We start from the raw sequence: 12,158 nt of genomic DNA on the forward strand, positions 1-12,158 counted from the left end.
TCATGCAGACAGTTTTGAGCCCAGTGTCAGCCTCAGCGATGTGCACTTGAGTCAGTCACTTTCCTAACTGGATCAAAGCTAGCGACGTATCACATTTAATACATTCGAGGCGCAAAAGCAGCTTTAAAAGACTGCTCTCGCTGTTAAACCCTCGGCCTGAAATCCCAGGTCAGTGCTTCTCATCAAGCCCCAGTGCTTCTTCGCCATAGCCACTATTCCTCCATGAGCCGTTTCTGAGTTTGCACACAGTCTGTCAGATGTTTTTTTTCAAGTCCACTTACTGAATAACAAGCAATCCACACTAATGTCTGACAAGAGAGCAACATTTCTTATGTAACAAGCTGTGATTTTTTTTTTTTTTTGTACATGTAAGGACATGTACAGATAATAACCCCTGAGCAAACTAAAAGAGGAAGATTGTACCCAGCCACAAATGTATACCAGTCGGCTTACTTTAGCCAGCTGCCAAGAACAACTGGATGAGATCATTGACCCAGTTTGTTATTTTACATCATTTCTTGTGTCTATTTCTGCCTGAAAAGCGGAAGTTATTCTTTATCCCTCAGGAACATTTTACATTCCCTGAACTCATGTGAGCAGGAGGAAGTTCCATTTGTGCATGTATGTATGTGAATGCATGTGTGTGTGTGTGTGTGTGTGTCTGTGCATACAGTCCGAGTGCTCATCAGCTCAATCATTTGGATTCTGTGTGTCTAATTGGGTAGAATGAGGCTCTAACACTGACATCATCCACAGCAGTAATGACTGAAAATGTTTGGGAAAGAAAAAGGAAGCCAAGAAGAATTCAGGGGGAAAAGTGTGTGTTGTTAGATGAGTGCGGCAGAAGAAAAATTGCAAAAAAGATATGGTACAAAAAAACAAACAAACAAAAAAAATATCATCCAGCGTGTGACAATGAATATGGTAAAAAAATTTAGATAAAAAGATAAAGTATCCATCAGGCCTCACTGTCTCAAAACTCTGCACATTTCCTTAGTGTTCATTGAGATAAGTCACCACTGAAGCTACTTTAACTGTTTTCCACTGCAGATAATATCAGCACTTACAGATAAAACATTATTCTTCTCCTTTTACCCTTTTTTTCCTTGAACATTGTGTGTAAAATTTGTACAAAATTCTTTGTGCACCTTGCTCAGCTGACAGGAGATTGTCTGTTTTTTTGTGTGTGACAGCAGCTAGTTTGTCGTTCTACAAAGCTGAGAAACCACTTAGGGCCGACCACACACGATACACTCTGAGGTCTGAACACCACAAGTTGTGCCTGACCAACCCCCTTTTTTTTTTCTTTCCTTGAAGCCTGAAGAAGCAGAGCAGGTCCTGAGTGAGCTCACGATTGGCCGTCATGTTACCATGTTATCGCGTGGGCCACAGCAGAAAGCTGCTCAGGGAATCCTGAGGCTGGAAGAAACATGAAGCTACAAAAATTCAGCTCAAGTCAGCTGTTCTGAGGAAGGGGCCATCGGGGGGGTAGGGAGGTGGGATGGGGTCTTGCAGTGGGAGTGGTCTGTCACTCAGCCGGACAGTTCAGTACACTGCTACACTGCATGGATAAGCAACCAAACGGGGCACACAATCAGGATTTCTACATATTACCAGACTGATTTGACTAATTAACACATTCTCAACTTGAGAGAACGAACTCATCAGCTGCTCTAATATCTGACTGGAGTTACAACTCACATCTCAGCTGAGCAGTGCTGCACAGATTTGAGAAGGGATGTTAGAAAATATCAATCATTTATAATTTCACAGCTTGAAAGAGCAGAGAAATGACTTAATGTTCAATCCTGAATCAGAATTTTCAGAGATATGATCATTTCAGAAGTGTCAGCGGTTTAAATCTTATTGAGGAAATTAACGTTAATGTAGAGCTCTATTGGCCATAATACGACAGGCAGAGGAATATTTCTGTTTTCTTCTCTTAGGAAAAAGTATCTGAAAATTTCTGCAGTGCAAAGGTCACAGGCATAATTGTTGCAGTCCTACAAATTGAATACTGCACACAGGCCTTTTGTATTATGTTGTATGTATTATAGAGAGTGTTACCTCATGACTTCATCAGAGGCCTTTACATTATGGTGGATAAGATTACAGTCCAAGCATGAAAACTACACTGACCTTTGACTAAAGCGCTGCAGCGGAGCTTAACCTTGACCACAGTGGTTGTGGAAGTTAATGCAAAAACATTTCAGCCTTTGTTCTTCATTTGGTCTTTCTTCCTCTGTGGATGGATACCAAAATGTAAATGTGAAACGTGCCTGAGTGTGTGTGTGCGTGCGTGTGTGTGTTGGGAGAGTGTTAAGTGGTGGTGACCAAAGTGGATGATGGGAGTTTTTCCTCGGACTCCAGCCCCTCACACCTGTCCACCAAAACTAGCGGGGGACTGTTAGCTTTGACAGCTGTCTCCCTCATTCTCTTTCAAACACACAGACACACACACACACACACACACACACACACACACAGAAAAGGCACAGCGAACAGGTGTAAAGTCCTCTGATGAGTGAGTGGGTGGTTGAGGTTGTTGGTAAGTGTAAATCAGTTCACACAACTGTAGACATTACATTAACCAAAGTGCAACATATATATTTTTTCTATCACTCATTTTGTTTAGAGAAACCAAACGAGGTCAGCAGCAGAAAAAGCTTCAGTTTCTAGAGCATCAGCAGTGAAAGAAAGTACTGACAAAAATGTCTGACCAAGATAGAGAAGTTATAGAAGCCTCATATCACCGTACTGTCATGGTAAAACACGCAGGTACAGTTCACAGCATGTACGTTACCGTGCTGAGGCTGCATCTACTCAGGTCAATCAAAAGTTGCTGTCTGTCCAAACAGTTACTGTCGGTGGTGTTTTCAGTTTTCAGTGTGGTTAAAATGTTTGGAAAAGAAAATAGAAGAATCCATGAGAAGTGTGTTTTGTTAGATGACGGCAGCAAAATAAAAATTGTAACGTTTATATAATCAAAAAAAATCATCCAGTCTCTTAACAGAAGAGATAAAGTATCCATCATGCCTCCCTTGTCAAAACACCCTTCTCTGCACATGTCCATCGTGTTCGTCGGGATAAGTCACCACTGAGGCTACTTTAAGTGTTTTGTCCTGCTGATAATATCAGCACTTACAGATAAAACTTTTTGTTTCGTTTTTTTTCTTTTACCTTTTACTTCCTCATATTTTGTAAGAACATTGTGTGTTAATTTTGTGCAAATTTCTTTGTAGATTTGGGCTGACTTTCACAGTTCCAAGAAGACAAAGCTCCACACACCCAGTACAAGTTGTACTGCACCAATGTTTTTTTTTTGTTTGTTTGGTTTTGTTTTCTTGAAGCATGAAGAAAGTATTCAGAAAATAGACCCCTTCCACTTTTTCACATATTGTCATGTCGCAGCTTTACTCAAAATTTTTTCCCTCATCAATCTACATTAAATATACTATAATAACAAAGCAAGAGAATTGGCAGATTTATTAAAAAAATATAATATATATAATATCACATTGGCATAAGTATTCAAACGCAGTATCCACCTGTGGAAAATTCAACTGATTGGACATGATTTAGAAAGGCACACGCCTGTCTATAGAGGGTCTCACAGCTGACAATGCATATCAGAACAAAAACCAGGCCATGATGGGAAGGAGCTGCCTGCAGAGCTCAGAGACACAATTGTGTTGAGGCACAGAATTGAGGAAGTGCTATAAAAAAAATTAGCTGCCTTGAAGGTTCCCTCCATCACTCTGCCAAACTGGGTAGTCAGGGAAGAAGGGCCTTGCTAAGAGAGGTGTCCAAGAACCTGAGGGGAAACACTTTCCGAATGCACTGTAGGGTGAACTGAATGAGCTCATAATCAGCTATCACATTACCATGTGCTGTTCAGTGTGTTAGTTTGAGCAACACACATTCGCAAAACAAAACAATCACCTTAAAAAAGGTTGAAATACCTACCTAAAAGTCCTCATAATTTTGTCAAGAGGCTGCTGACACAAAGCCTCTCATTTTCCACTGAAATAAAAATCTGTCCTCTGCTGTCTTCCTTGCTCACATTTTAGAGAGTACACTTAACTAAACTATAATTTAAACCTTCACTTTGATTTACTCCTATATCTTTGTTTTCTCGCTGTATTATTTTGGCCTTGAACCCATGGCACACCCAGCGTGTCTCCTCCTGTATAAATAAGGGTTACTGAACTGAGTTGAGCAACAAGAGTACGGCTTCACCCATGATAAATGTAATAAGCAACAGCAGTGTAAAGCAGCAGCATGACTCAGCTGTATTATGGGATGCTGAGCCAAGTCCGTCCTAAACCACCAACTATGTTCTGTACACGTGAAGAAGCTTATGAAATCAAATTTCTGTTTTCTGAGGTTTTGAACAAGATCAAGTGACCTGGAGTTCCTTCTATGTTGCCTTTGCTACTGTGCCTATACTTAATAATTCATACAGTATAACTTGCTTTTGATATAAACAGAAACAGAAAACATTCACGACAGACTTGGCTACACAGTTCGGTTAAACATTGACCGATAACCCTCAAGCAGAGCATCACTGGGGTCTCTAGCCTGACCTTGAGATGAGAGGCTTTGTGAGTCATTTTTTCTGAGTCAGATCATTTACAATGACCTTCAAAACAAAGGTCAACTTCCTGCCTCACTAGTATAGATTAGTTTCTAGTTTTCTATAACTAAGTATCATTTGGAGTCTTCTGACCTTTGAAACATGTCTGAAACTAGTCTCCATTCACTGATAGACTGTTATTCCTTACACAATAACAACACAGAGTCTGCCACCATGCAAGCAGCTCTGTGAGGCTGTGCACTGATACAATTGTGCTTTTTAGGTGCCGTTATATTTACCATGATCACCATCTTATTTAGGCATGTCGCCAAGCTAATGTTTGTTAATTAGCAGAAAACAGATGGGAATGTCATTAGTTTTGCAGATGTTTGTTCATAAACCAAAGTATTGCACAAAGTGACATTTGCTGTGATGATGGCTCTCGATGAAAAGTTTAGGGACCCTAAACCAACATTTTCATGGCAATCCACAGGTATCTCTGTTGAGATATTTCATAGAATAAGTGGAAACCTCAGATCAAGGTGTCACCAAAGTCCTCCCAATTATCCCTCAGAGGATCGTGGATGTGTTTCCAAAATTTCAAGGACATATATCCAGTAACTGCTGAGATATTTCTGTCTTAACCAAAGTAGTGAATCAACCAACCGACAGAGCGACAGACTGATACTGTCATCCCCAGAACCGTGACACTTGCTCAGCTTAAAGCTTGTTGTACTCTACTGTATTCTGCTGGTGTGGGGGAATGGTGGACCAGAGATTTACCTGTAGTCAGTCACTCATTTTCCTGCTACCTTCTGTTGCTATCCCCAATAAATAATGAGAGAGAGAGGGTGAAGGGTTTGGGTGGGTTTACTGAGGAAGAGAGACGTATATATTTCCACCAAAAAGGAAGTGATGTTGACTTGTTCTAGCCACCACACGGGAAATCCCACCCTCAAACATGCTTTCATTTTACTTCCGTTTGACAATCCTTCTTTTCTGTCTTTATCTTTCTATTTCCACTTTTGTGTTTCCTGTGTTTTCCTGGTATTTCTTTTCTTCATTTCATTGATTCCAGCCTCTTTTATCTCTTCCTCTCCTTCTAACTGTCTGACGTTTCATCTGTTTTCCACACAAATAAAAAGGCAGTTTGTTCTCAGCCTGATCCAGTTCATCGATCTGTTGGTCTTTTTTATTGAGACTGGTCTCTGCTGACACTCTCATCTTATGGAGGTCAAAAAATCCTTTTTTCTTATCTTGGCTCTGGCTGCTGCCCAAACATGGACATACTGTCTATGTGCCAACATCTAAAATTCAGTTTGAGGTTTCTCTTACTTTCATTCTGAAATATACTCAAGGCTGCCGTGGTAACAATCAGCTGTTTGCCTAAATGACAAGAAAGCTCATGTTGTTTTTAGCCATACAAGAAGCAAAACTCGAGGGATGGCAACGTCCGTCAATTAGTCAGTCGGTCCATTTCTTTTGTCCAGGGTGAAAGATCTTGACCTTAGACTGTACATAAAAATGGACGTAGACTCTGGGACTGAAAAGTGAAGTTAAAGCATTTAGTGCCTTAAACCTGCATCTATCTAATGTCCATCAGGGGGCGACTCCACTGGTTGCACAAAGAAGTCAGATTGTCTTGAAGTCTATGGGAAACTGTCTCTACTTCTCACTTGATTTATTACCTCAGTGAATGTTTTCCTAATGAGTTTATGGTCTCAATCAATAGTTTCAATCAATTAGGGTGAGGCTACCATGTGATTGACAGACTGTACCACACACAGTGACCTGCCTGACAATCAGGACAGAGTACAGAGGAGGTCAGATCCATACCTCAATCCTCCTCAGCTCCACCTTCTCTTCCAAATGTGTTTTCTTCTGGTTTCAAAAAACCAAGATGGTGACGGCCAAATTGCTAATCCAAGGTTTCAAAACTGCAGTTCAGAAACCAATGGGTGACATCACGGTGGGTTGCCACTTGGTCTTCACAAATTGACAAATACTGGACAGATAGCCATGAAATGTGGCACAGTTCATGGTCCCCAGATGATAAGGCCTCATGACTGTGCTCATTCCCTGACTCCTCCCCTAACAACATCCCCGAGACGTCAAACTTCCAACTTGTCCAGTACTTTGGTTCATAACCAAATGCCTAAAAACGTCTCAGCTGTACTTTGTATTTTGTGCTACTTAGCCTTAGTGTCATGCTAAACTAACAAGGTGACTATAGTAAACAAACACCATCATGTTGAGATTTAAGCGCAGCTTTACAGCGTCAAAGAGCTGTAAGGTTGCTTCCAGTCTTAGTCTTGTTGAGTCATTTATAAAAGCAAAACAGAGACAAAAAACAGAGATGGGTTAGAGTCACTAACCCTCTAACCCTAACAAACTAAAACTGGGGGTGAAGACAACATGCACAAAAAGCCAAGACAACAGACAGACATGTCTAATCATGAGTAACCAGCCGTTACTCATGGTAGGTTACTACTGCTGAGCTAACATCGCATCTCTTACCACAGGGTTGCTACTGCCTGCCCTGTTGTTCCTCTCTGGCACCACTGGCACTAACATTAATTAGCTCTGTTACTTCCACTTCCAAGATCTCCAGAGGGTCAAATGGAGTACAAAAAGGGTCAACTGGAATACCACCAACTGTTACCACCCTGTGCAGCTGGCAAAAATATCTATCACATCATTGTCATAGTTGTGGCGTGCATCCGTATGCCTGTGTGCATGCTGTTTGAGCGTGAGACACAAACAATAGGCCTAGATACAGATTCCAGCTCATGAACACTCCACAGACAACCCTAGATATTTACTGATACATAGACTCCGCAGTTTTTTACCCACCTAACACAGTGTAAGGTCTTATTGATGTAATTTGCCTTCTCTGCATGTTCTGTCATCGCAGTGTCTTAAGTGGTAGAGTAGTGGGGACCACTGGGCCCAGGCTGATCAGTAGCATTAACATCTTACTTTCCTCCACCCGTGTACAAAGAGTATGTGCTAACGTTCAACTAGTTTCAAACAAACGACGCTTGCACCGAGAGTCTCTCCATACTATATTTTTAAAGTCAGGTTTCAATCAACCTCACAGCACTGAGACACCAAAGCCATGTGTCATGGGTGACAACTCTATCCACAGATTCACCATCCAACCCACAACTCAACTGCTGGTTGACAGAAGGCCTGAAAGTTACACAGACATACAGTTAATCATAGCTGTCGCCTTTGTAAAGTTGGGTGAATATTTGAAATTCTTTGGCACGAGACTGGCGGAGAAAAGATATTTAATATCATCAGAAAAGCACAATCAGAGGCTCCGAAAACATCTGACACTGAAATCTTACACAGGTCTAAGTCTTGACTTGATGTTTTGGATCAACTACATGACGTCTGATGCTCTTCATTTTATCTTATGAGTAGAAAAATAAAGGCTGCTGTTACGAATCCAACAAAAACGGCTGCTGTCAAAATGCTGAGGCTCAAACAATACAAGTGCCTCTGCTTTGTGTCAGTAACACTTCAGCCAGACTGTTTGAAAAGTCACCAGGCCAAACATCACTTCAAACAAATGGGCTTCATGAGACAAAGGATACGACATCTCCCAGCATAAACTGTAACACATAAATGACCCAGTGCAACATATTTGTCACTGATGGCAAAGAAACCTTGCCGTGCGCCTTATAGCAACATACATAAATCATCTTGAATTAAAAAATAAAGCACAGAAACATGGAGAGAAAAAAAAAATCCTGACTAGCTGATGTGGATTTTTTGTGTTGACTCTTACCTGAGAGTTGAGTGTTGCAGGGCTGATGAAACGACGCCTCTCTGTCTCGGTGGATCTACGGAGAAACAGGAAGACACTGAATCAGCTGCAGCAACATGTGATTGTCACCCACAAAGAAATAATGATGCAGACCAGCGTGTCTGTTAGGAAGTGTTGCTTGGTATACAGGATGGGAGGCAACGATAAGTCACTCTTTATAAAAGCAGGGCTAAGTGTATTCATAGGATTTAGTAGCTGCACTCCAGCTCCATCTCCTCAAGGAGCTGTTTGCAAAGATCTGACTGTGGTCTGTTTTCAGCCTCAGAACTAACAGTCACGCTGACACCAACTCAAACACACTGACACACACACACACACACACACACACACACACACACACACACACACACTGCCTGTCAGAGATCTGTGGTTGGCTGTAAACACACAACGCTGGGGCTCTGCTTCCTCTGTGGTCTGACTGTCTATAAAACAGCTGTGTGTGTGTGAGAGAGAGAGAGCTGGTTTTAGCTACAAATGCCCCCCCCCCCCCCCCCGCACATGCACAGACCCCACCCCCACAGGCAACACAAAAGCGTCAACAGTTTGGCCGAAGCTGTGCTGACTTGACTGACAGCTCTGGATGTGAAGCTAACAGACTCAGAGAAACTCATTGTGTTTTGATGAACTCCATCAACGAGACAGATAAAGATGATGAGCTTTGAATGTGTCTCTCATACAAACTGAGAGAACCAAAAACAGATTAACAATCTATTAACAAAGCCAGATTACCAAAACCAAGCTCCTCACCAGAGACCCCCATTACAAAAGCCTCTGTGCTTGCAGACGTGGCTTTGTTTTTCAGGGGGCCAAGTGATTTCTGAACTACAGCTAAAGCTACTGTGATGGAGAATGGATGTTTCTTTCTTTAAGATGTTCATGGTCTGTCATCTAGTGATGATTTATTCCTTCCTTTTTTACAGTAGCTTGTTTCCTCCTTTATTCTTCCCATCTAACTCTCAACCTCGGTAAACCCGGGTTAAGCCCAGCTCAGATCAGCAGGCTTTAGCGTGGCCCTTTAAACTCAGCAGTGTAGGACTTGTACAAAGGAACCTCTAGACATGGTATAAACAGCTCACTAATCTAAAGGCCGCAACCTTTAATCTGAAAGAGCAATCAAGGAAACAAAACACAGAGGCAGCTCCATCACAGGCCACCGACTCTGCTCCTCAGTTTCAGACACTACTTGGATCCTGGAGCATTTATCAAGTCGTTGGTTGTGAACAATTCTCCAGTTCATGACAGTTCGACACAATTAATAGGAATACAAATAATGACTTGAAAGGATTAGTCTGATATTTCAGGGGAAATTAGCTTATTTGATTTCACTGGGGAGAGTTAGATGAGAGGTTTTTAATGTCTGTCTGTTAAATATGAAGCAGAGAACAGTAGCTTAGCTAAGCTCAAAGACTAGGAACAAGGAGAAAGAGGGAAAATCCACCTACCAGCGCTTCTAAAGCTCACTGATTAACATGTTTATCTTGTTGGTTTAACTTGCACAAAAATTAGTTTGTAAACATGAAAATGTATGGCTTGACATGAGCTTATATGCCTGAGACTATTTCTTGGCAAAGTACAGAGACTTAACTTTTAAGCAGTCTTGTTCTCACCATAATTGGGGACTCCATCAATTATCTTTTCAATTGATCAAACAATTGCAAAAAATGTGAAAATGCCCCTCACAATTTTACATTTGAATATATTCAAATTTGAAAGTTATAAAACAGAGAAAAGTAGCAAATTAACCAACATAGGCACTATAATGTCAAAAAACGGAGGCAGCTACAAATAAAAAGAGGAAAATAAGTCAAAACACATACACTGAAGATATTTTTAAAAAAGGAGAACAGAGGCAGCGATAAAAAGAGACAGAGCAGGATGAGTGAGTCCCAACCAACCAGTGAAGGCCAACCCTCCCAGAATGCTTTGGGGGTGAGGGGGCTGAGTCCCAGTGCATATTATTGACAAGCCTGCTGAGACCCACAGAAACACTGAGCTCTGTTATCCCAGACTAGGAGTGGTGAGTGAGTGAGAGTGTGTGTGTGTGTGTGTGTGTGTGTGTGTGTGTGTGTGTGTGTGTGTGTGTGTGTGTGTGTGTGTGTGTCAAAGTGCCCACTGTGATCACACACTTTTGCACATTCCTACATATGCACTACAAACTACTTACATACCAACTGGCACTGTGTACATGCACCTCCATCAGTCAACAGTGTTGCATGCATGCACACACATCACAAACACTCACTTATGTTCCTTTTTTTCACTCATCAAGCCTCACGTGCACACAACAAAATCCCACGCACACAGTTGCATGCACAGACAGCACACAGGCTTTTTCTTTTCTCACAGCTGTGTTCAGATATCAAACAGAGCCTACTGAGAGAGAACAAACACGCTGACGAGGAAAGATTAGCTGGTCACGGAGGGTGCTTGTACACAGACACAACACACAAACACAGACCAACACACACACACACACACACACACACACACACACACACACACACACGAATGCATGCACAGGTTCTGTGCAAGTAAAATGATTGCCAGTGATTGCAACAAATTACAAAAGGCTACAAGGCTTGACCTTAGAGGATGGCAGAGACAACAGATCTTCAAACAGAAACAAAGGATCCTGAATAAAATACAGACTAAAGCCAAAGTAAAGGAAACAGCAGCTTAAAGTATTTTAATAGACTGTTTACCCACTGTGAACCACCAGAACTGCCTCTGTGTGTTTTGGCTCTGATTATAGAATGGGCTGAACCCTCAGCATAATGGGATATGAAGTGGATACTTCTCCTAGGGAGTGGGTCTACATATGTGGAAGTATCTGCTATTAATGCAACTAATACACTGTCCCGTGTGCTTCCTTTATTTTGGCAGTGTGCTGCAGTTCATATTATTTGGTGAAAGGATGAATGATGGCCACATGAATGAAGAATGAAAGAATACAGTTCAGTCAGTACAAACTAGAAGCCTCTTCAATTTCAATCATAGCATAACTCAGTTCAGTGATATCAGTTACAGAGCAACCCTGAAGATACAACAGAAGTCAGTGATTTGCTTAAAGGAGCTGTATGCAAGTTTTACTATTGCTACTTGAGAGTAGATACCGGGGTTCAGACAAATATTTTTGATTACTTCAGCCTTAAGATGCCCACACGTGTAGTCAGAGTGGACAAGCAAGACACAACTATGTGACAGGATAACACAAACACAGTGCTTAAGCTTACGCTTAAAGCGTCAGACTCAGGTGGGTACAGACATAAAAAAAAACCAAACAGAATGGCTGTCAGGTTCAGGTCGGGCTCGGTAACTACTCTCTCGGACTCCGGTTGAGTTTGGGCAGACATATGCAGCCCAAGCTGCACTCTAATTGCTAAGTAGCCAGTGTTAGCATGAACCACTATTTACTTCCTAATCTAGGAAAAACATTGCAAGTTTACCCTCAAATTTCATTCCTTTACTCATCAAGATCTGTCTCCCGTGGTGGAACGTAACACCAATGTTGACTCTTGTTTTGCTTCTATTTCTATCACTTCTTTTCCTCGACTGAACTTAGCATGCTAACCAGCTAGCCCTGCTCCAGCTGGCCCATCACATCACTTTCTGATATTGACTCACTGTAGCATCCAGTGCCACTGAGAGGTCGTATTATGACCTCGTTTACTGTAAACCAACAATGGCTGAAGCTCTAGTCAAGCAACTATCACCATTATCAGAAGCAAAAAAGGAGGTAAAAAGTCA

The 12,158-nt window shown here is 41.6% G+C and overlaps 1 protein-coding gene across 6 annotated transcripts in view; it reads right to left on the bottom strand.

Annotated features, from left to right (window-relative positions):
• Positions 1-12,158, bottom strand: part of LOC139628454 (A-kinase anchor protein 13) — a 105,546-nt gene that overhangs the window by 42,870 nt on the left and 50,518 nt on the right. For all 6 annotated transcript variants that reach the window (XM_071490129.1, XM_071490126.1, XM_071490130.1 and 3 more), the window contains exon 10: positions 8,373-8,427. In XM_071490129.1, the coding sequence (XP_071346230.1) occupies positions 8,373-8,427 (55 nt within the window). The remainder of the gene's footprint in view (positions 1-8,372; positions 8,428-12,158) is intronic.

Source organism: Trachinotus anak, unplaced genomic scaffold (assembly GCF_046630095.1).
Source record: "Trachinotus anak isolate AG129_WGS33_773 ecotype Australia unplaced genomic scaffold, CSIRO_AGI_Tana_v1 ptg000011l, whole genome shotgun sequence".
NCBI classification, from domain to species: domain Eukaryota; kingdom Metazoa; phylum Chordata; class Actinopteri; order Carangiformes; family Carangidae; genus Trachinotus; species Trachinotus anak.